This window comes from Stigmatopora nigra, chromosome 14 (genome assembly GCF_051989575.1).
Source record: "Stigmatopora nigra isolate UIUO_SnigA chromosome 14, RoL_Snig_1.1, whole genome shotgun sequence".
Lineage (NCBI taxonomy): Eukaryota > Metazoa > Chordata > Actinopteri > Syngnathiformes > Syngnathidae > Stigmatopora > Stigmatopora nigra.
In genome coordinates this window covers 715745-740711 of record NC_135521.1, presented here as the reverse complement: position 1 = coordinate 740711, position 24967 = coordinate 715745, and the positions used below count along the sequence as shown (strand labels likewise).

General features: G+C 48.8%; 2 protein-coding genes across 6 annotated transcripts; both read right to left on the bottom strand.

The window, feature by feature from the left end:
• Positions 1-181: 181 nt before the first annotated feature.
• Positions 182-15259, bottom strand: LOC144207231 (protocadherin alpha-C2-like). 4 transcript variants are annotated; one of them, XM_077732589.1, is made up of 3 exons: positions 12730-15259; positions 2098-2126; positions 182-1672 (listed from the first exon to the last, which is right to left on the bottom strand). In XM_077732589.1, exons 1-2 carry the CDS (start codon positions 15109-15111, stop codon positions 2115-2117), a joined length of 2394 nt encoding a protein of 797 aa, XP_077588715.1. In that variant the 5' UTR covers positions 15112-15259; the 3' UTR covers positions 182-1672; positions 2098-2114. The 4 variants fall into 4 exon arrangements, with proteins under 4 accessions (XP_077588715.1, XP_077588714.1, XP_077588713.1 ...); XM_077732588.1 differs by lacking the exon at positions 12730-15259 and adding an exon at positions 9836-12652; XM_077732587.1 differs by lacking the exon at positions 12730-15259 and adding an exon at positions 7045-9828.
• Positions 15260-17074: 1815 nt separating this feature from the next.
• LOC144207923 (protocadherin-10) lies at positions 17075-23436 on the bottom strand. Of its 2 annotated transcripts, none has more exons than XM_077733603.1 (4): positions 20713-23436; positions 18345-18403; positions 18143-18270; positions 17075-18039 (listed from the first exon to the last, which is right to left on the bottom strand). In XM_077733603.1, exons 1-4 carry the CDS (start codon positions 23203-23205, stop codon positions 17714-17716), a joined length of 3006 nt encoding a protein of 1001 aa, XP_077589729.1. In that variant the 5' UTR covers positions 23206-23436; the 3' UTR covers positions 17075-17713. The 2 variants fall into 2 exon arrangements, with proteins under 2 accessions (XP_077589729.1, XP_077589730.1); XM_077733604.1 differs by having other exon boundaries at positions 17075-18036.
• Between the last annotated feature and the right edge of the window lie 1531 nt (positions 23437-24967).

Here is a 24967-nt window from a genome sequence, read left to right as displayed (position 1 = left end):
GTGTACACCCCTGATTTGGTCATTTCATGTCGGTTATCTCGTACCACACTGACTGTTGAGATTTCATTTACAATTTTATGAAGAGAAATAGTGTGTCACAACATTAGGCTTGCTGCAGAAGTGTTTACACGATTTCAATGTGTCTTACGCCTGTAACTCATCACATGAAAAAAACACTGAATTGGTTACCACTGTTTTTATTCATTCTTTCATACAATAACATCACATTACACAAACACACGAGTATATGGTTGACTATCAAAGCATCACTGTACAAATGCACTTGTATTTCATGTAATATAAGTGCCTGCCATTGCCTGTCAAGCATCACAACTTTAACCACGGAATGCAAAGTGAGTTGTGCTCAAAGGTTTCACCGCAACCTACGACTTAATATGACATGTTTTTGGCACCCAAAATATGAAGACAACATTGTTTATCTGACTGCATCGTCTCAAAATGTACCATTGATAGCCATTGTAGAACCACGCATAAAAGTACATTGTTTAACAGGAAATGTAAGACAAGCAGTAAAGCAAACATCACAAATTGCAGTTTCTCTACTTCTTTCACTGTGCAATACATGATTCCAGTATGTAAACATTTGATATTTGTACATGTACATATCTATACATAGTTGATATTAGGGGGCATCCTTTATCTCAAGTGAAAAGTCAACAGAATAATACATTTTTGTGGCATCTGCAAGGCCTTCATGGTCTTCCTTTGCATATTTCCGGCACACGTTTATGGGAAGTCAAAAAGATAACACAAGCATGACCCTGTATGCAATTGTACTTCTTGTCTGCAGAGATACTGAAAGGAATGATGCTAAAAGTACAATTCCAAGCATGCACAACAAGTGAAGACAGGAAAACAGGGACTGAAGGCCTCTCTTCTACGTGTTTGTTTACTTAGAAAGTCAGGTTATTAATGTAAGCCAGTAAAAATAAGCATTACATGACATCATTGGAATGTACACGCCCCTTTGAGCTTGGCATTAAAGATCAGCGCATCTTTTCTCAACCATCAATTCAACTCATAGATATCCAATTCATTCTTGTGTAGTCAGTCCAATCACTATGACAACCGGGGCCTTACTTACAATATCATTTACAAAACCTAAAATAGGCATTTATAAAACTCCACTATTGTTCTTTAAAAAAAACGCCACTTGTTGCTTTTCACCTCCAGCAATCTGTGCCACTTCCAGAACACGAGAAAAGCATTTACGTCAGATTACAATATATTTACATTTGAAAGACACTCGTACATGTATTCCCACTTTCCCGCTGTCCGTTGTTTTGCCTCGATGGCGGTCCGTCTTTTGGCAAACGCCAAATCTTGGAATAACATTTTACAGATGAAGTGTGGTTGAAGCCATGCGATCTTAGAACGTGCACACTTAAGAGTTGAGCGAAAAGGCATATGTTGCATTTTCATGTGCTTAAAAGAATGCAGAAGTTGAGGGGTCCTTAAGCGGGGAGGGGGGTCCTGTCCTCAATAATCAACTGTGTCCTCAAAAAGGCTGTGGTTGAAGGGTGGGAGAGAGAGGAATGAAATTCAAGTCGTCTTTTTCTCTCCCACGGGGATTGGTCCTATGTAAAATAAATATATGCAGCTGGAGGTGTTGAGGCCTTTTTGGGGTTCTCGCACTGCTGCTTGCGGGTGCCTGTTAAGGAGATAAAATAGGGAGAACAATCAAAAATTAGACAAAAAAATTGTACTGGTACGAAACATTCATTTGGGCAGATGGCAAATCTGTGAGAAAGAGGATGAGTGGAATGGAAGAGTGTTAACACAGCAATGTTTGCAAGTGTGAGAAGGAGAATGGTTGCTAGGAAACTGGGAAGACTGGGCTCATTTTACACTAAAAAATAGGTCGTGCATGAGGAGTGGAAAAAAAACTGTAGCTTGTTTATGTTTGTAAGCAAAGCTTTGTGACAGAAAGCCGAGGTGAATCAACTTGCAGCCACATTTACACATTTGTAAATATTCATTGACAATGAAAGGTAAAGAATGACATTGATGAGTGTAACCAAAAGACACCACTTGAAACAAAAATGCAGGCATTGAGAGAGAGAGAAGCTTACTAACCTCTGAGTGGAATTCCCTCATTTAGGATACTGTATGGTGAGAAGAAGAAAAAGAATTATTTTGATGTCATCAAATGAAATAGGGAAATAGTTGGTCTATCAGATATATCCAGGAATTATTAAACCATTATTATTAATATACATGGATATGCATTTTTTTCTAAACCAAATATCATGAACATGAATTAAAAATGGATAAAAATCCCATAATGATGAACATTGTGGTTTCTTAGAATGTAATAAGGTGCAGATATACATTCATATTTACAAAGATTAAAGCAGCACATTTTAAATCCATATAAAAACTATTTTACTTTCAAACAAAGTCCAAAGTGACTGAGGCATCGGAAAAACATGATGTAAAACAAAACAACTATTGAATGATGGCTTATTTAATGCAATTACATAGGGTACCAGTGGGAAAATAATGCAATACAATTGCATCACATTATATAGTTCTTCTGTTTTCATGAAACTAGCATTTATTTTTACCTGCAAGGTAGAAGGAGCGGAGCCGCTAGTTTCAGACATCCCCGAGCTTCTGGGAATACTGGACACAAAGTATCTGGAGCCCTTGGGGGCAGGCTGTCGGACCACCAGCTTTCCTTTGCGGGTCTCGGCCAGAAACATGCTGTACCAGTAGGCATCGTTGGACACCAGGGTGGAGTCGGCCAGGGTGGAGTTCCTCTCGCTCAGCACGCTGTTCCTACCATTTGCAACCGCTATGCTGGGCTTGACCTTCTGGCACTTGAGCACGATGGTCACCAAGATGGTTATGAGCAGAAGAAAGGAGACAGAGCCCAGGCCGATGACCAAATACAGGTTGAGGTCGGAGAAGATGTCGTATTCCAGCGGCACCTCGCTCATGTCCGAGTAGGCCTTGACGGCCGTTTCCACCGTGGACAGCTTGATGGTGACCGTGGCCGAAAGTGGGGGCTGCCCGTTGTCCTTAGCCGCCACCACCAGTCGGTGGTGCCGCCAGTCTTTGTAACTGAACATCCTGGCCGTGCGAATCTCGCCGTTGTACTGGTCTAGGCTGAACAGGGAGGCGTCGCTCACCTGCAGAAATTGGTAACTGATGCGAGAGTTGTGTACCGAATCCCCATCCAGGGCGATCACCTTGGCCACCAGGGAGCCCTTCTCCGTGGATCTGGGGATCTTCTCCTCGACCAGTGAACCATGCGCTCGCCACGGAGACACGATGACGGGGGCGTTGTCATTTTGGTCCACCACCACAATGTGGACACTCACATTGCTGCTAAGCGGAGGAGAACCTGAATCCCTGGCCTCAATGTGGAAAAAGAATTCCTTCTCCATCTCATAGTCAAAGGTCTTGAGCGCGTAGAGGTTGCCGTTCTCGGGGTTAATGGAGAAGAGCATGGACATGGATGTGTTGGCCACCTCCTTTTCCAAGATAAAGTAAACCAGGTACTGGTTCTCATGGAGGTCCGGGTCAAAGGCGCTGAGGGAGCTGAGTAAAGCACCTGGGGCGTTATTCTCCGTTACGCGTATGGTATAGGAGGACTGAGGGAATCGTGGGACATTGTCATTGACATCCAGCAGCTGTAACGTCATTGTTTCATTGTCACTTAAAGGAGGGGAGCCTCTGTCCTTCACGGTGAAAGTTATTTCATATTCTGGAACCTTCTCCCGGTCCAATGGCTCGGACACCACCAACTCATAATAGTTGTCAGATGACTCTCTGAGTTTGAAAGGCATGTTTTGGGGGACGAAAAGGTCCACCACTCCATTGTCTCCCGAGTCTTTGTCGTTCACGCTGACCACGGCTATCACCGTGTCTACATCAATATTCTCGCTGACTGGACTTTGAAAAGATTTAATAGATATTTCCGGATGGTTATCATTCATGTCCTCCACTTGAATTTTGATTGTACACTGTCCCGTTAAACTAGTGACTCCTTTGTCTGCTGCTATGACTTCCATGTCATAAATGTTAAAGTCCTCATAGTTCAACATGCCTTTAATGGTAATTTCACCAGTGGAAGGGTTTAAATGAAAAGTTTGCTGTGTTTTCTCCGGTGTATATAAACTATAAGAATATGCCAAGTCAGAATTGGAGCCTTCATCCAAATCTGTGGCATTTAAGTCGATCACAAGGCTTCCAATGGGGGAATTCTCCATGATTCTAACACTGTAAGTCGACTGATCAAACAAAGGGGCGTTATCATTATTATCCAAGACCTGAACAATGATTTTGGCAGTCCCAGAACGTGGAGGTTTACCGCCATCTACTGCCGTTAATACTAAATTGTGCACAGCCTGCTGCTCTCGGTCCAAAGCCTTTTGTAGTATCAAATCTGCAAATTGAGTTCCCTCCCTCCCTTTCTGTACTTCAATATTAAAATGCTCACTTTCACTGAGGTGATATGTTTTAACTGTATTACTTCCAACATCAGGATCGACTGCATTGCTGAGAGAGAATCGCTCCCCTTTGGGAGTGGACTCAGATATGTCCAAATGTATGGAGTCTCGTCTAAATTGAGGGGCGTTGTCATTGATATCTATGATTTCCAGCTCAATATTAAATATTCGCACAGGACTTTCTAAAATGACCTCGAGTCTCAGATAGCAAGATGCCGACGTCTTGGTATTGCAAATATGCTCCCTGTCAATCTTCTCCACAATGTACAGCTCGCCACTCTCTTTGTTCACGTCCAAATATTTCTTGTTGGAAATAATGTCCAGACGCATCTTCCTCTTGTTCAGTGTCTTGACATCCAGTCCCAAATCCGCAGCAAGGTTGGCAACGACAGATCCCTCTTTCATTTCCTCCGGTATGGAATAGTGGGTCACCGATGAGCGTATTTGATGGATAGAAGCGAGAAGAATAGCCAGCAGCACGTACCTTTGCCCTGGTTGTGCATTAGATATGGACTTCATGGTTCTCTTTGGGGATTGTTGCACTTTCCACGTGCAAATTTCGCGTTTTGTGCACGTGAAAACCAGCGAAAAAGCAGTCCAACCAGACGCGTGTATTCCAGAGCGATGTCAACCGCGTGTGTGGTCGCAAAGGCTCATTTCAACACCCCCGAATCGTCCGGATGAGAAACGCCCCCATGTTGACGAAGGTGTATGACGACAACGTGAATGGGCTCTCATATAAACAGCGCCACCATCCTACAGTTATTGTCATTGTAAGAAAACTCCCCCTGAAGTAGGAATATGTATTGTGGATTACTTTATCACATGTTTTCCTGATAGTATTTTTTTTGTTTCTTTCAAGTTATTGCTTTTTTTATGTGTGAAATATAAAACCTCCTCGCGTTTAATATACAGTTTAACTGTTTTTAATCTGTTTGATATTCAAAGGGTCCTCAATATTTAATAGATTGAGTAAAGAGCAATTGAGCAAGGCACTTACACTCCCCTCTATTCTACTAAGCACAACAAATGCTGTGTATCATTTTGGGATGTAACTCACTGTCTTTAACTATGTTTGCCTATGATATTCATCTGGAAGTCAAAAATCAAGCACGCAAACCAAAAATATCTTGATTTGACGTGTTGCTTAGCCAGCATGACAAAACATTACATTAAACACATCACTGAAGCAAACTTTTGCACTTGCAGAAATGACTTTTTCTCTCCATTGTCATTTTTGAGGGTGCCCCAATTAAAGATGAAAACACATCATTGCACAAATTGCTCATCATTTGTGAATTCCTGCAAAACAACACGTCAACCTTCATCCTTTACACTAGAAATGATATCAACAATACAACTACCAACATTGATACTCTGTGCAATTACTTGCATGTAATTGAAAGCAGCTGTTTAGCTGGCTCTCCCAGCCTCAACCTCCCAAAAACCGGAATTTCCCTAAACAACAACTGAGGAATGACAAAATACAAGTCTGTGAAATAAAACAACTATTTCTGTTTAATCAGAATGGAATGTGCTATTTAAAAAATCACTGCCTGATCTCTTTCCTTCCACGCCTTTTGAGGCATTATTGTTAGAGATGAGTTTTCTTGGCTTTTGTTTCCCTTGTGTTACTGAGCTTTCCCTTCTCTGTGGTTGCCCATTAACTTCACCTGTGTTTTCCCAACCCCTGCTGCCTCTTTCTGAATGTTTTGTCAACCAGTATCTGTCGATTTGAACCCTGTGTAGTTTTATTTTTCAATCCAAGTTGGATCATTTTGTGTACCCATGTTTCCCTGTGCTCGCCCCACACGTCAGGTGATCCTCTTTTCCCCACGTCCTTCCTATCAGGTTTGATATATATTAGTTTTTGTCAACTTTGCAACTGTCAATAAAGTTTTGCGAGTGCACACTCAGTCCCCACCACCATCTACTTCCCTACATTTGGTTCTTAGCACAATTCACATGCTGCAAAACACAACACATACTATGAATTATCACCTTTGTGTTTTACAGTAAAATGCCAATGCCCGAAATCATTGAATAACTGAAGTAAATCCCTTCTCAAAGAACATCACACATCTTTTTTTTTCTTACCAGGATTTTAAAAATTCACCATCATATTGCAAATGGAAAACAAGTATAATCTACTGTCTAGGTCTGCCTTCACTTCAAGATTAAGGTATGTTGTTTTTTGTTGCACTTGTTTTCTTTTTAATCACAGAAGCCTGATATTTTAACAGTAATAATACAATATGGCATGTGTATCCCATAGAAATTAAAGTAAACCATTAACTATTAGTGTAATATAGCTGAGTATGATGCTCATCTAGCCAAATTCCCACACACGAGAATACGCATTGCATCAATGTTTATGTGTAGTATATCAAAAATGTCATTTCGAGGTAAGAAAATAACCCAATATGTATGGATATGAAGTAGAAAGTGAAAGGTTATAAATTTCCACCTGAGTACATCAGCATGTGAAACTCCACAAAGTGCAAGTTAAACCTACTGTTGAAGTAACTATTTCACTGACAAAATGGGAGCTATTAACTCATCATACCTGCAATGTAGAAGGAGCAGAGCCGCTAGTTTCCGACATCCCCGTGCTTCTGGGAATACTGGACACAAAGTATCTGGAGCCCTTTGGCGCCGGTTGTCGGACCACCAGCTTTCCCTTCCGTGTCTCTGCCAGGAACATGCTGTACCAGTAGGCGTCGTTGGACACCAGGGTGGAGTCGGCCAGGGTGGAGTTCCTCTCGCTCAGCACGCTGTTCCTCCCATTTGCAACCGCTATGCTGGGCTTGACCTTCTGGCATTTGAGCACGATGGTCACCAAGATGGTTATGAGTAGTAGAAAGGAGACGGAGCCCAGGCCAATGACCAAGTACAGGTTGAGGTCGGAGAAGATGTCGTACTCCAGGGGAACCTCGCTCATGTCAGAGTAGGCCTTGACGGCCGTTTCCACCGTGGACAGCTTGATGGTGACCGTGGCCGAGAGCGGGGGCTGCCCGTTGTCCTTAGCCGCCACCACCAGCCGGTGATGGCGCCAGTCTTTGTAGCTGAACATCCTGGCCGTGCGAATCTCGCCGTTGTACTGGTCCAGGCTGAACAGGGAGGCGTCGCTCACCTGCAGGAACTGGTAGCTGATTCTAGAGTTGTGCACCGAATCCCCATCCAGGGCTATCACCTTGGCCACCAGGGAGCCCTTCTCCGTAGACCTGGGGATCTTCTCCTCCACCAGCGAACCATGCGCTCGCCACGGAGATACGATGACCGGGGCATTGTCATTCTGGTCCACCACCACAATGTGGACGCTCACATTGCTGCTAAGCGGAGGAGATCCTGAATCCCTGGCCTCGATGTGAAAAAAGAATTCCTTCTCCATCTCATAGTCAAAGGTCTTGAGTGCATAGAGGTTGCCGTTCTCGGGGTTGATGGAGAAGAGCATGGACATGGATGTGTTGGCCACCTCCTTCTCCAAGATAAAGTAAACCAGGTATTGGTTTTCATGGAGGTCCGGGTCGAAGGCGCTGGGGGTGCTCAGAAGGGCACCCGGAGCGTTGTTCTCTGTCACGCGGATGGTATAGGAGGACTGAGGGAATTGTGGAACATTGTCATTGACGTCCAGCAGTTGTAAGGTCATTGTTTCGTTGTCACTTAATGGTGGGGAGCCTCTGTCCTTCACGGTGAAAGTTATTTCATATTCTGGAACCTTCTCCCGGTCCAGTGGCTCCGACACCACCAACTCATAATAGTTGTCAGATGACTCTCTGAGTTTGAAAGGCATGTTTTTCGGGACGAGAAGGTCCACCTGCCCGTTGTCTCCTGAGTCTTTGTCGCTCACACTGACCACAGCTATCACCGTGTCCACATCAATGTTCTCACTGACTGGACTTTGGAAGGATTTAATAGATATTTCAGGATGGTTATCATTCATGTCCTCCACTTGAATTTTGATTGTACACTGTCCGCTTAAACTAGTGACTCCTTTGTCTGCTGCAATGACTTCCATGTCATAAATGTTAAAGTCCTCATAGTTCAACATGCCCTTAATAGTAATCTCGCCGGTGGAAGGGTTCAAATGGAAAGTTTGTTGTGTTTTATCTGGTGTATATAAACTGTAAGAATATGTCAAGTCAGAATTGGAGCCTTCATCCAAATCTGTGGCATTTAAATCAATCACAAGGCTTCCAATGGGAGAATTTTCCATGATTTTAACATTGTACATCGACTGATCAAACAAAGGGGCATTGTCATTATTGTCCAATACCTGAACAATAATTTTGGCTGTGCCGGAACGGGGAGGTTTACCGCCATCTACAGCTGTCAATATTAAATTGTGCACAGCCTGCTGCTCTCTGTCTAATGCCTCCTTCAAAATGAATTCAGCAAATTTGGAGCCATCTCTTCCAGTCTGAACCTCAATGTCAAACTGTTCATTTGCACTTAGATGATATGTTTTGACCGTATTACTTCCAACGTCCGGGTCGACTGCGTTACTGAGAGAGAATCGCTCTCCTTTGGGTGTCGACTCGGATATATCCAGATGAATGACGTCTCTCCTAAATCGAGGGGCGTTGTCGTTCATGTCCAAAATTTCCACCTCTATGTTAAAAATCCGCACTGGATTTTCCAAAATAACCTCCAGTTTAAGATAACAAGATGATTTGGACGTGCATAGGATTTCCCTGTCAATTTTCTCCACGACATACAGCTCCCCAGTGTCCTTTTTCACGTCCAGATAGCGCTTATTTGCAATGATATCCAGCCGAATTTTCCTCCTATTGAGCGTTTTCACGTCCAAACTCAGATCGTTGGCTAGGTTGGCAACGACGGAGCCTTGCTTCATTTCTTCTGGGATGGAATAATGCGTGACTGAAGCCGAGGTGCAATGAACAAAGGAAATGAGTACAAAGGCCAGCACGTACCTCTTGGAGGAGCATGTCAGAAAAACGGAGCCCATTGCTGTGCATGAGAAGCCCACACTTTGGTTCACCAAAAAAAAACAAGATCCACCTTAGAATTGTATTCCACTCACGGTTTTCATCTCTCATGAGCCTCACCACGGTGATGAGGAAATGAAATTGGGGATGTCCGATTTACAATAGATGTCCTGTCTGATCGAGCAATTGGGCGTTCTTTCCTGTCTGCCCGGACAAGAACGCCTTGTTGCCATGGCGTCATGGATTATATTCATGATCAAACACCGCCACCTTCTGTTCATCTCATACATAAAACTCAACGTCCTAGTCAATGAATAAATACCACTTGTCATGTGTTTAGGGTAAGAGATGTTACAATACACTGACAATATCCATTCTCGTATATCTTTTAAGTAAATATATTCATACCTGCAATGTAGAAGGAGCAGAGCCGCTAGTTTCCGACATGCCCGTGCTTCTGGGAATACTGGACACAAAGTATCTGGAGCCCTTCGGGGCAGGCTGTCGGACCACCAGCTTTCCTTTGCGGGTCTCCGCCAGAAACATGCTGTACCAGTAGGCATCGTTGGACACCAGGGTGGAGTCGGCCAGAGTGGAGTTCCTCTCGCTCAGCACGCTGTTCCTCCCATTGGGAACCGCTATGCTGGGCTTGACCTTCTGGCATTTGAGCACGATGGTCACCAAGATAGTGATGAGCAGCAGAAAGGAGACGGAGCCCAGGCCGATGACCAAGTACAGGTTGAGATCAGAGAAGATGTCGTACTCCAGGGGAACCTCGCTCATGTCCGAATAGGCCTTGACGGCCGTTTCCACCGTGGACAGCTTGATGGTGACCGTGGCCGAGAGTGGGGGCTGCCCGTTGTCCTTGGCCGCCACCACCAGACGATGATGGCGCCAGTCTTTGTAGCTGAACATCCTAGCAGTGCGGATCTCGCCGTTGTACTGGTCCAGGCTGAACAAGGTGGCGTCACTCACTTGCAGGAATTGGTAACTGATGCGAGAGTTGTGTACCGAATCCCCATCCAGGGCTATCACCTTGGCCACCAGGGAGCCCTTCTCCGTAGACCTGGGGATCTTCTCCTCCACCAGCGAACCATGCGCTCGCCACGGAGATACGATGACCGGGGCGTTATCATTTTGGTCCACCACCACAATGTGGACGCTCACATTGCTGCTAAGCGGAGGAGAACCCGAATCCCTGGCCTCAATGTGGAAAAAGAATTCCTTCTCCATCTCATAGTCAAAGGTCTTGAGTGCGTAGAGGTTGCCGTTCTCGGGGTTAATGGAAAAGAGCATGGACATGGAGGTGTTGGCCACCTCCTTCTCTAAGATGAAGTAAACCAAGTACTGGTTTTCATGGAGGTCCGGGTCGAAGGCGCTGAGGGAGCTCAGAAGGGCGCCCGGGGCGTTATTCTCCGTTACGCGTATGGTATAGGAGGACTGAGGGAATCGTGGGACATTGTCATTGACATCCAGCAGCTGTAACGTCATTGTTTCATTGTCACTTAAAGGAGGGGAGCCTCTGTCCTTCACGGTGAAAGTGATTTCATATTCGGGAACCTTCTCCCGGTCCAGTGGCTCAGAAACCACCAACTTGTAATAGTTGTCAGAAGACTCTCTGAGTTTAAAAGGCATGTTTTTGGGGACGAGAAGGTCCACCACTCCGTTGTCTCCCGAGTCTTTGTCGTTCACGCTGACCAATGCTATCACCGTGTCCACATCGATGTTCTCGCTGACTGGACTTTGGAAGGATTTGATGGATATTTCCGGATGGTTGTCATTCATGTCTTCCACCTGAATTTTGATTGTACACTGTCCCGATAAACTCGTGACTCCTTTGTCTGCTGCTATGACTTCCATGTCATAAATGTTAAAGTCCTCATAGTTCAACATGCCTTTAACGGTTATCTCGCCAGTGGAAGGGTTTAAATGAAAGGTTTGCTGTGTTTTATCTGGAGTATATAAACTATAAGTATATGTCAAGTCAGAATTGGAGCCTTCATCCAAATCTGTGGCATTTAAGTCAATTACCAGGCTTCCAATGGGGGAGTTCTCCATTATTGTGATACTGTAAATGGAGTTATGAAACAACGGGGCATTGTCGTTCGTGTCCAAGACTTGAACAATAATTTTGGCAGTCCCAGAACGCGGAGGTGTACCGCCATCTACTGCTGTTAAAATTAAATTGTGCATGGCCTGCTGCTCTCTGTCTAATGCCTTCTTTAATATTAAATCTGCAAATTTGGAGCCGTCCCTACCAGTTTGCACTTCAATGTTGAAATGCTCATTTTCACTCAAACGATACGTTTTGACAGAATTCCCCCCGACATCGGGATCGACTGCGTTACTGAGAGAGAATCGCTCTCCTTTGGGTGTGGACTCGGATATGTCCAAATCAATGGTGTCTCTCCTGAATTGAGGGGCGTTGTCGTTCATGTCTAGTATTTCTAATTCTATGTTGAAAATACGCACAGGATTTTCTAGTGTCACCTCCAGTTTGAGATAGCATGATGATGTCCATTTAGTTGTGCAAATATGTTCCCTGTCAATCTTCTCCACAATGTAGAGTTCTCCAGTTGCTTTGTTCACGTCCAGATATTTTTTGTTAGCGATGATGTCGACACGCATCTTCCTTCTAATTAGACTTGTGACGTCCAAACTGAGATCGTTAGCAAGGTTGGCAACGACGGATCCCTCTTTCAGCTCTTCGGGGATGGAATAATGGGTCACAGAAGCCAAAACCTGAACTGTGTGCAGCAACCCAAAGAGGAGGACGTACCTTTTTTGTGCCCCCATTGTCTCACAGACGTCCAGAAATTGCCAAAATAAGGGCAGAAATCCCGACTCTGATGTTGTTTGCTTGCTCCTAAGGTCCAAATATGATTCCAAAGGCAGGCTTAATGGCGTTTAGTGGGTGATGGCACCAAATCCACGCGTGACCGTTTGTATTTCAGCACCACGGAGCTGTCCTTTTCTTCCTTATTCCCCCATTCGGCCAAATGACGACAAAAAAAACGACTGACGTCTTTTCATTTTGGAGCTGTTGGATAGCTCATAGCTAGACAGTGCCACCTACTGTATGTTTGTGGGCAGTGTGTAAAACAAGGGAGATGTTTAATTTGCCAAACGTGGGACTGTTGTGATTTCTAATTCGTTTGTTATTTTCTTCATGATTTAAGCTCTTTTCTGATTTGGCTTTATCTAAGTACCTTCGTTATGATCATTGTTGATATTTCATTTCCCCCAATAGCAACAGTAATGTAATACAAACAACTTAATAAGATAATATAAAATGTATTTACCTGGAGTGTAGAAGGGGCCGAGCCGCTAGTCTCCGACATGCCCGTACTCCTGGGAATACTAGACACCATGTACCTGGAGCCCTTTGGCGCCGGTTGCCGGACCACCAGCTTTCCCTTCCGTGTCTCCGCCAGGAACATGCTGTACCAGTAAGCGTCGTTGGACACCAGGGTGGAGTCGGCCAGGGTGGAGTTCCTCTCGCTCAGCACGCTGTTTCTCCCATTTGGAACTGCCATGCTCGGCTTGACCTTCTGGCACTTGAGCACGATGGTCACTAAGATGGTTATGAGCAGAAGAAAGGAGACGGAGCCCAGGCCGATGACCAGGTAAAGGTTGAGGTCGGAGAAGATGTCGTACTCCAGCGGCACCTCGCTCATGTCCGAGTAGGCCTTGACGGCCGTTTCCACCGTGGACAGCTTGATGGTGACCGTGGCCGAGAGTGGGGGCTGCCCGTTGTCCTTGGCCGCCACCACCAGGCGGTGGTGCCGCCAGTCTTTGTAGCTGAACATCCTGGCCGTGCGGATCTCGCCGTTGTACTGGTCCAAGCTGAACAGGGAGGCGTCGCTCACCTGCAGGAATTGGTAGCTGATGCGAGAGTTGTGAACCGAATCCCCATCCAAGGCGATCACCTTGGCTACCAGGGAGCCTTTCTCCGTGGACCTGGGGATCTTCTCCTCCACCAGTGAGCCGTGGGCTCGCCACGGAGAAACGATGACCGGGGCATTGTCATTCTGGTCCACCACCAAAATGTGGACGCTCACATTGCTGCTAAGTGGAGGAGATCCTGAATCCCTGGCCTCAATGTGGAAAAAGAATTCCCTCTCCATCTCATAGTCAAAGGTCTTGAGTGCATAGAGGTTGCCGTTCTCGGGGTTGATGGAGAAGAGCATGGACATGGAAGTGTTGGCCACCTCCTTCTCTAAGATGAAGTAAACCAAGTACTGGTTTTCATGGAGGTCCGGGTCGAAGGCGCTGAGGGAGCTGAGTAAAGCACCCGGGGCGTTATTCTCCGCCACACGTATGGTGTATGAGGACTGGGGGAATTGTGGGACATTGTCATTGACGTCCAAAAGATGCAGAGAAATGGTTTGGTTGTCAGATAATGGCGGTTTTCCCGAATCCCTGGCAATCAGCGTGATTTCATACTCGGGCACCGATTCACGGTCCAGAGGTTTGGCCACCACCAACTCGTAATGCATGGGTCGGTCCGGTGACTGCTTTAGGACAAAAGGGATGGAGTCCCGAATGAAAAGATGAACTTTGCCATTGTCCCCAGTGTCCCTGTCGCCGATGGTCACCAGAGCCACCCCCGTCCCTACCGGCACGTCTTCGTTCACCGTGTTTTTCACCGATTGCAGGGTGATTTCTGGGTGATTGTCGTTGACGTCCGTGACGTGGACGATCACTTTACACTGGCCCAAGAGGGGGTGTGTCCCTTTGTCCCGCGCCTCGATGTGCATTTCGTAAAACTTGACATCTTCAAAGTCCACCGTGCCCTTCACCGTTATTTCGCCCGTGTCGGGGTGAATGGCGAACACGTCTTGGGTTTTTTCCGACGTGTAAAGGGTAAACGAGTACACCAGCTCCGAATTCGATCCCTCGTCCGCGTCCGTGGCGTCCAGCTTGACGACTCTGGTTCCGATCGGAGAATTCTCCGTCATGTTGATGGTGTAAATCTGCCTCTCGAACTGTGGCGCGTTGTCGTTGGTGTCCTGCAGCCTCACCACGATATTGGCCGTACCGGAGCGCACCGGTTTACCGCCGTCCTCCGCCGTCAAGACCAGATTGTGCACGGCCGTTTCCTCTCGGTCCAAAGACTTGCTGAGAACCAGATCCACGTATTGGCTCCCGTCGGCGCCCGTCTGGATTTCAATGGCAAAGTGCTGCGTGGGGCTGAGTTTGTAGGTTTTAATGCTATTGGTCCCCACGTCTGGATCCACCGCGTTGGGGAGAGAAAATCTCTCCCCGGGTGTGGCCGACTCGGACACGTCCAATTCTACCCGATCTCGTCTGAAATGAGGCGCGTTGTCATTTATGTCCGTAATAACGAGCTCAATGTTAAATATGCGAAGGGGGCTTTCGACCACGACGTCGAGCTTCAGGAGGCAAGAGGACGGTTTGGAGGGGCAAAGATATTCCCTGTCCATTGTCTCGACAATGATCAGCTCCCCCGTCCTCTTATTGACGTCCAGATATTTTTTGCTGTGAAAAATATCAAGTTTTACCTTCCGTTGAGCCAAGCCTCCGGGCTCCAGTCCCAAATCGGCGGCCAGGTTTGCCACCACGGAGCCCCTCTCCATCTCTTCGGGGATGGAATAGCGGGTGACGGACAGAGCAGCCCCCCACGCTGCACACAACACAAAGACCCGAATCCAGAAAGCCATCCTTTGTCCCGTGTGACACACGATTGGTGCCTTTGGGGTTGAAAATAATAAGTCTAAGTGTGCTCAGGGCATGTCCGGGAGATGCACAAATCTTTTGAGCTGGGACATCGGATCAGAAAGAAAGAAAGGATGGAAGAAAGGAAGAGACTCCACCCTTTTCAAACGGGTGTGTCAAGATATACGTAGTAAGTACGTGTATATGGAAATTAAGGGGACTTGTGCGATACAGTACAGTGTAACACCGGCACCATGTGTTCGTCAATGCACATTGCAACTTCACAAGTGAGTGTGCTGTCAGTCACAAGACTTTTACTTTGAGTTTGGCTTTTATGCTTTACTTTATGGAATAATTGTTTTCAATTTGCTGCAATTGTCAAGTAGGCCCTTTCAAGTTAATTGATGAATGTGTGGCCTTTTCAGTTGAGATTATAAGTAACTAAGATGCCTTTATTGTGGGGTGAATGTGGACATCCAGCTATAAAAAGGACGTTTCTGAAAAGGGCATTTAGGCAGTGAATGAACAGAAATAGAAGAAAGCCTGCCCAAACATCACTTGAAGTGTAAGAGCAAAATATCTCAATATCCCATTTGACCATTGTTACAGCTTTGCTCATCCGCATTAAAACAATTAATTTAATAATATGAAATGTTATCATTATCCCTATATTTTTAATCGACTAATCCTTTTCTAAGCCTTATTTATTTTAAAAATAATGAAACAGTGCTGCAGTTGTTACTCCACGATGCCCTCTGCTGTTTATACTGCCTTGCAGTTTTTCCACATAAAACAAATGTCTTTTTGGACATTTGTTTTCACGTATATATTTTTGAATGTGAAGAAAACGGTGGAAACCATCACTCATCAATCTTAAAACTTCACATTTAAAACTGTATCCCTCTTTTTGTGCAGAATGAATGACTTTGAATTGTCCTTCACATCCTTAGCATTTTTCACAATTGTCCACTTTGAAACAAAAAATATGTTGCATATACGATGCATTCTTTGAGTTGAATTACTGACTTAATTTTTTCTCTCCTTTTTCTTTTATAGAAAGAGAGGCTGCTCGCCTCACTTGCTCTGCCAACATTGAAGACATTTGCTCTCTAGTGGACACAATAAGCCACTGCCTGTGCCTGTGTCCACAAGAAAAACAACCACTGGTCACAAGTTCAGCACCACCACAGGGGACAGCGTTCTAAGGATGGACCGGAGGTACTGATCTTTTATTCTGCTTTTGTCAAAGAGGGTTTATGTGAGAGATTTTCAGCAAAAAAATGAATTGCAAAGTAAAAGTTGGGCTATTCTTGTCACTGAAACTTTCCTGGTGCTACAGTTATGCCACATTAGCCCGCCCATCTGACCTATAAAAGATGCCCCTTCTGAATCCCGTCACCCCAGAGAAGGTCACCCTGCTCCTTTCAGGGCTCTCAGTGGACCCCCCTTCCCTTATTAGCAAGATTATTCTGGGTCTGAGACGCAGGGCGACCTAATTAAACCTGCTTTGTTCCCGGCCGCTAGCCATGCGTATTCTGCTCAACAATTTCCTCGCGAATTAACAAGTAAAAGGGCAGAGAAAAAGAAGCTCTGGGGCCTCCGAGCTGGCATCCAGGTGTGGCATTTGGAGCAGCCCCCCAAAAATGGTGGCTGCTCTTAATTAAAATGATATTTTCCCCAGCGCAGTTTTGTTTGTTCAGGTAATGAAGCTCCCCGTCATCGTCCTCTGCGGGCAAATGGAAATGCGAGGCTTCCAATTAGCATATGTTAGCATTTGAGTGTGTTTATTCGTGGAGGTGGAAAACAGCTTACCCAGGCAAAAGCCCTGTCGGAGCGCTACCCTTTTCACCCTCAAAATAATTGACTCCAGTAAATTAAAGCCCAATGAACAAGTCTTACACTGCATTGCATCTTGCATAGCGATTTGGCCAAATTGCACTCTCTTAGGACTTTTGAAACTAGGCAATCTAATGCAAAAAAATACTTTATTCCCATCAATGTATTCACAAGGTCTCCCTTATAATGTACACAGTACAGCATGTTTGTCACATGTAAGCAGAAGGACAGACAAAAAGGAAAAACAGATTCTTAAAAGCCAATCCACTATAGTGGTACCTCTACTGATTGTTTTTTGAATTGGCATGATGAAGCTGCTCTTTCATTGGCTGGGAAGGGCCTGCATGAGGCTCCATGATGCTTTTACCAGGTTGTTTTTTTTCCTTCAAATTAGTTTTGTCAATAGAGGTACCACTCTAGTATGAATTAAAGATGTGCAAAACAATGGCTGATGCTTATCGCGTACTTTGTAAGTCACCTCCCGTTTGATTGTCTAAAAATTATTGGTATGAATCATAGTAATAGAAAACACAGCAAGACATTTTGTCCCATAAATAAGCCAAAAAAGTGCCCCCCCCCCTTCGCCCCTCACTCCTCGCCCCTCGCCTCAACGCTCAAGCTGTTCATTTGCCGTTTGTCCTTGTCCCGACCTCCCTCTCCCTCCCGCTCGCCCGGCTCACGTGACGCGCCGCCGGCGAGCCCGCCGCGGATTCATTTACGTGACGAACGATCGTGGTCCCTCGCTCAATTGGGCCGTCGGGGCCAGCCGCGTCAGTCGTTGTACAGATCGTTGTTGATCACGGCCGCCTCCCCTTGCGGCGACATTTGCAGGCGGCGCTTCTTGCCGAAGGTGGAGAAAGAGTTATGGACGTCCAAGTCGCCGCGTTGCTGCGCCGCCGCCGCCGGCCTCAGCGTGCAAAAGCCCGACGGCGTTCCGGGGATGTACACGTTGTGGTGGTAGTCGGGCGGCGGCGGTGGCGGCGGGTGAGGATGAGGAAGCGAGGGGTTGGGGGCTTGCTGTTGAGGCGGAGGGGTGCACCGAGGGGTCCAGGGTCGAGGGGTCACGCCGCCGGCTGATGGAGACGTCTTATAGTCTGCTGTTACAAAATAACACGATTAATGGCGTACAATTGCCTTATCTAGAAATACTACAGTGGAATTTCGACTTTGCAAAAGAAGTGTAAGTTTGACTTGGCTTACCCTTGCTGCCTCTCATGTGAGTCCCCCACGTCCAGTACTGTCCAGGCGCCATGGGCGTGGCGTAGTTTTCCGGGTCGGCGTGCATGGCCTTCCGCATCAGCGTTCCGTCCATGTTGATGGAGTTGTAACTGCGCGCAAGGTCAAATTCAATGGCCGTCAGCTTTTGCTGTACACGCAAAACTTCATGCACGTGCAATGTTACCTTTTGATGGAGGAATTCTGATTCTTTGTCAGCGTCCAGTCTGTGTTTGGCTGCTTCAGCTGCAGACAAAACAACAACAATGACAGTGTTGATCAAAACATCAATATAAGGATTAGAGTCTATAATGATAATACTGCACGCTGGTGCTGAAACGGTGTTCATCATTCAATGCTGCACTTTTGCCACCGATTTGTTATTCCTGACAGTGTAAGGGTTCCAATCCGAAATGTTGTGTTGTATTTTTTGATCCCACCAAAGTGGTGGATTGATGAAGACTGCCCTCATGCGGATGCCTGACACAAAGCCACAGCTGAGGTTTTGCCCGTGTCCTCTGTGGCGGCGCTTTGCTAGAGGTGAAAGAGGGCACCCAAGTGATGAGATTCATTTTGGATATGACTCACCGGCGCTTTCAAAAATGCAAACTGCCCACTCCTGGTCAAATGGCAGCTCGGCGACTTCTCTCCTTTGCCATCAAACTGTCATCTTGACGTCAACATTTTTTGGTATGCGGCGCGCGTAGGCCGAGAAAAGGCAATTGAACATAGCCATAACAACACTGGATAGGATTGCAGCAAGCGCTATTTTTAGGTGGCGTATTGCAAGTGTGGCCCTCGTCTAGCGAGCTCCAAACAAAACAAAACAAACAAACAAACAAAAACAATTAGAAGCCCGGCGGGATGAAACGACGGAAACGATCAAAGGGGAAGCTCACCGAGGAGAAAAAGGAACATTGTTATTCCGCCTTATTTCCCCCCCGCCTGCGCTTTACATGAATATTCGACGGCATGAGCAAGGTTTGTCACGAGCGGGCGGTGGAGGTCGTCTGCCTCCCAGCCTCCTGGCGTCACGTTGTCATTGGATGACGCGTCCCCCCCCTCCGACGACCGACCGACCTCTATCTCCCCGCACGTGGCGGCGTGCGCGCCTCCGTCGGGGAATTAGGCAGCCAATTAAAGGAGGACGCGCTCTCCTCAAGGATCCGCGACCTCGTGGGCCCCGGCCAAAAGCGGCCAGCCGCTGACCGAAATGACATTTGTCAGTCTGCCTGCTGGAGTTTAGTATGCGCACGCGCCAGGCGCCACGCGCTGGCTAATTTGGCGCCACGGGCGGACAACCCCCTTGTGTCTGAAACGTGACTTCGGGCCTTATGTGATGCACAATCTTCATGTGTTCTGGTAAGAAAAGAATGTTATTGCCCTATTTTAGTATGAGATGCGGTGGCCCTTGACTGACCTTGGCATGTCTGCCCCGGAGATGGCCTCGGCAACTCGAGGTGGAAATGAGATGATAATAGTTAAGACAAGTGGTAATTGAATGCCCAAATAGAAGGAAGGCAGGGCAAGAAGCGGGCCCGCAGGTACATCACGCAAGGCGAACATTAATGGCCTGGTCTGCCGGAGTGAAAAAACGTGACATGCCTCCATTCGCCTCCATTCGCCTTCCTCTCCTGCCTCTCTGCCTCTCCCCCTCCTCTCCTCCTCCCCCGCTGACAAATATGACTTTTCATCATTGTCTCTCCTTGCACCCAGAGGACACGGTGGGCGGGAGGGCTGGCTCGGGGAGCCATCTACAAGCGGGCCACGTCTCGTCTCAGTCCAGCCGTGTCCTTGCGACCCCCCCCCCCCCCTCATCCCCCTCCTAGTCGGCCCACCCCTCCCCGTGTCCTCTCCCCAAAACCAGAACGTTTGCCATTTTTCATCAATAATGGACAGCCCTCCCGACGTGACGCCGCCACATTGTACGCGGTATAATGGCCGTGTCTCCGGCGCCCTTGAGGGATAGCCGGGGGGGAGATTTGTCCTATATAAATGGTGGCCCGCGCCAAAAGGGACAGAAAGGGAGGACAAACCAATGCGAGCTGTCATTCACCTTGTCCATTACCCTTGACTTGTTGTTGCGAGGGGAGCAATTTGGACTCCCCTCGTATGGCTGATGGAGCGGCCATTAAGAATGATTGATATTTTTCAGGCAATTGATGGTGTTTCCCTGCCCCGCGGCCATCTGCAAATGTCCACTTGCTTTTGCATTTGGCTTCATTGTCAGCGCTGGCACGCGCCGTCGTTACGCTCGGCGGAGGATTAACGTGTCGATTAAAAGCTAATCAGAGATCTTCTTCGGCCCATTTCCTGGCAAAACACGCCCCGCCGTGAGTGGAAAGTCGGGATTTTTTGAGTTCATATACGAGGCATCGAGGAAATTGAAAAATAGTCTTTGGTCGCCGTGGACGGCGGTGAGCGTCAATTCCATTCAGACACAAAGTTAGCGTCCAATTCATTTAGACCGGGAATGTCGATTTGTTCGCCACTGCCGGACAAAATGGATTGGACGACAGCAGCCAATGCTTTTGACGGCACTCGACAAAACGTACCTCGTTGGGGGTGCCGGCTCCGTGGTTGAGTGTGGCGCCCCACGAATGTTCGGCGCTCTTGGCTCGGTTGTTGCACGGCTTCAAAAACATAAAGTCGCTCTTGCTGGATTCGGGCGTCAGGCACACTTGATAGCAGTACGGCTGGGCGGGCCCCCCGCACCCCCCGCCGCCGGTGACCTCCGCGCAGTTGGTGGGCACCTTGCGAGCGGCGGAAGAGAGCAGGTTGGATTTCTTCAAGACCTCCGGCGGGGGCTGCTCGGGCGGCTGGAAGCCGCCGCAGCAGCAGCGCGCCAGGGGGGGCAGGCGGTAGCCGCTGGGGGGCCGCTCGCGCTCCTTGTAGCACTTGACCGCGGCCAGCACGATGATGGCGGCCAGGAAGATGAGTGACACGACGCTGAGCGACACGATCAGGTAGAGCGCCAGGTTGGAGGGCCCCTGGGGGCCCAGCGTGGGGTCCCCGTAGTCCGGCAGGGACTCCGGGGCGGTGTCCACCACCGTCAGGACCACGGAGACGCTGGCCGAGAGCGGCGGCTGCCCGTTGTCCTTGACCACGATCACCAGCCGGTGTCTGGAGGCGTCCCTGTCCACCAGCCGGCGGGCGCTCCGGATCTCGCCCGTGTAGAGCGCCACGCTGAAGAGCCCGGGCTCGGTGGCCTGCACCAGCTGGTAGGACAGCCGCGAGTTCTGGCCCGCGTCGGCGTCCAGCGCCGTGACTTTGGCCACCAGGTAGCCGGCGTCCACCGAGCGCGGGACCACCTCGGTGGCCACGCTGCCATTCCTGGGCAGCGGGGACACGATGACCGGCGCGTTGTCGTTCTGGTCCAAGACGAAGACGTGCACGCTCACGTTGCCGGCCAGCGGCGGGAAGCCGGCGTCCTGGGCCCGCACGGAGATCTGGAAGTTTCGCAGTTGCTCGTAGTCGAAGGAGCGCAGGGCGTAGACGTTGCCGTTGTCCGAGTTGATGGAGACGTAGGTGGACACGGGCATGCCTTGGATCTGGCCCTCGGCGATGGAGTAGGACAGGTAGGCGTTCTGGTTGGCGTCCGGGTCGAAGGCGCTGACGGTGCAGATGGAGGCGCCCGGCGCGTTGTTCTCCGTCACGTAGACGGTGTAGGAGGGCTGCGAGAAGCGCGGCGCGTTGTCGTTGGTGTCCGACACCTGCACCAGGATGGTCTTCCTGGCCGACAGCGGCGGCGAGCCCGCGTCGCGCGCCGTCAGCGTCACGTTGTACTCGGACAGCGCCTCCCTGTCCAAGGGCTCGCTGGTCACTAGCGTGTAGTAGTTGGTGAAGGACGAGTGCAGCCGGAAGGGCACGTCGCCCGGGATCTGACAGTCCACCTTGCCGTTGTCGCCCGCGTCCCGGTCCGTCACGCTGATCACGGCGATGACGGTGCCGGCCGGCGCGTCCTCCTGCACCGGCGTGGACACGGAAGTCAGGATGACCTCGGGGCTGTTGTCGTTGACGTCCAGCACGTCCACCAGCACCTTGCCGTGCACGGCCACGGCCGAGGGGCCCCTGTCGCGCGCCTGCACGTACAGCTCGTGCACTTTGGCCTTCTCGTAGTCCACGACGCCCTTGACGCGGATCTCGCCCGTGTACGGGTCCACGCTGAACAGCTCGCGCACCCTGAGCGGCGCGTGGCCGCTGAAGGCGTAGGTCACCTCGCCGTTGGAGCCCTCGTCCGAGTCGCTGGCGTTCAGTCTCAGCACCGGCGTCCCCCTGGGCGCGTTCTCCACCAGCGTGGCCCGGTAAACGGGACGGTCGAAAACGGGCACGTTGTCGTTGGCGTCCAAAACGGTGACGGTGATGACGGCGGTGCCGGAGCGCTCGGGCGAGCCGCCGTCCAGTGCGCTCAGCACCATCTCGTGCTTCTTCTGCCGCTCGCGGTCCAGCGGGCTGTCGAGCACCAGCTCGGCAAACTTGCTGCCGTCGTTGCGCGTCTGGACGTGGAGGAGGAAGTGCGCGTTGGCGCCCAGCTGATAAGAGCGCAGCGAGTTGCTGCCCACGTCTGGGTCCTGCGCGCTCTCCAGCGGGAAGCGCGAGCCGGGCGCCGCCGACTCCGTCACGTCCACGTTGAATTCGCTCCAGGGGAAGGTCGGAGAGTTGTCGTTGACGTCTAAAATCTCCACCTCCACTCGATACAGCTCCAGCGGGTTCTCCATGACCACTTGGAGGTGCAAAAAGCAAGTGGGGCTGCGCTCGCACACTTGCTCTCGGTCCATTTTCTCATTGACGAACAAAATGCCATTCTCCAGGTTGACTTCTAGGTATTGCTTCTTGGCTCCGGACACGATGCGAAATCGGCGCGCGGACAGCCTGGCCACATCCAAGCCCAAGTCCTCGGCGATGTTGCCCACGTAGGCTCCGTGCTCCAGCTCCTCCGGGATGGAGTAGCGAATCTGAGCCAGCACCAGATCCACCACACACGCGCACAAGAGCAGGGAAATGACCAGCCCGGTCACCGGCACCCAGCGGCACAATCCGGGCTCCATTTTTTTGAAGAAGCCCCCCCTGGTGCGTAAAAAAAAGTCACCTTCGCTGTCTATTCAAGAAAAGGCGCATAGTTTTCCGATTTAAAAGAGGATGCGCTCTCTTTTTTGTTTAAGGTTTAACTTTGGGACCGACTTTAAACGCGAGCCCCCGTCTGCGCACGACACGGGAGGTGTGTGTGAACTGGGGAAGCTCGCTCGCACTTTGATTTTCCACTGTATTAGACACCCAGAGGAGCCGGCTGGGAGGCGTGAGTGAGTGAGGGAGAAAGAGAGAGAGAGATAGAAAGAGGCTGGCTGGCTGGGGAGGGAGGGAGGGGGGCAGGCAGGCAGCGGGGTCCTTGGAGCTCCGTATTGGTGGATGTCGAGACTCTAATTACTGGCGACATTTAACCATTTCCTCCCCTCCAGTCTCTTCCAGTGGCCTATTAAAGAAACTAGAAGGCGTCAATTTGACAGCAGACGTCGGAGTCAGATTTGGATTAAGGAGGGCAAACGGCATGCTGGCTTTGATTCCAGAGAAGAGGATTGTCCAAGAACCACACGTCAAACCACTCCCGATACCCCGTAATTCCCAGTCCCCCCCCCCCCTTTCACTCTAATCAAGGCCCACAAACACAGCAACCCGCCGCGTTATTAAGGATACTAAGCTCCAATCACAATTATGTCCCAGCTCCTTTTTGGACCGGGCCTAATGAAAGTGACAGTGAGGAGGTAGTGTCACCAACACAGACATGGGCATTACAAGATTTTAATTCACGTAGGCCGCACGTGTATCAACATCATCAACGTAAAAGCCACCGTATTTGTCTGTAATCGGGTATTATTGCGAGGATTAGATCATGTCGTGATTAGATGTCGTCCGCCGCAAGTGCAAAATATGAATCGTGCATTTGCGGGGGGGCTTTTTTTGATGTTGTCGTATAATGATAGCGGCGCAGTTGGAGAAAGACTGAAGCACAGAGAGCCGTAGAGGAGCAAATCAAAAGGACGCCTTTGTGGATCAACACAGACACCAGTGGCATCCTAATGCAAATGTGTGCTCGTGGCTTCAACTCTCTTCAAGTCTTTTTCCCGGAACCCGTGACACAGGCTGAGGGCCCCGCGGGCAGCCCCGGGCTTGTTAGCAACCAAGGGGGGGGGTAAGAAAAGAGGGGGGAGATGAAGGCCACGGCAATGATTTGTTATTAGGGGAGGGGGGAGGGAGTGCAGAACATTTGCCTTCTTAGATGGCTTTGGATGCTTTCAAACAAACGTCGAGGTATCCTGCAACTATTTCCCCGCAGCCTTGGCCCCCCCTTGTGAAAATCTCCAATCCCCATGCAGGTTTAAATAAGCAGAAAACACAATCTGCTTGCAGACTTAACCTCAAGCAGATGGTTAAGCTTCTCCAGAAATGATTACATTTCTGGGAGGAAAAAAAAGAGAAGAGGAGATGGAGAGCAGCAGTTCCATTGCTTTGCCTTCTTTTTTAATGAACCAAGCCAAGGATTAGTGTGAAGCTATCCGGGATCAACCATTCTCTGACGGAAGAATACAAATGTTTTGTGATAAATAATCCCCAAACTCGCCGACCGGTGGCCCCCCCGGTGCCGGGCACATTATCATGCATTACACAGAGCTTTAAACTGCTTTCACCGCCCCGATGGACTCGAAAAGCCCCCCCAACCAACTCCGTCGTGGAAAAGAAAGACGGGCCAAACGTTATCTTGACACCGGACCCAAGTTTGTAACATAATTAGGTGGCCAAACATAAAGAAATCAT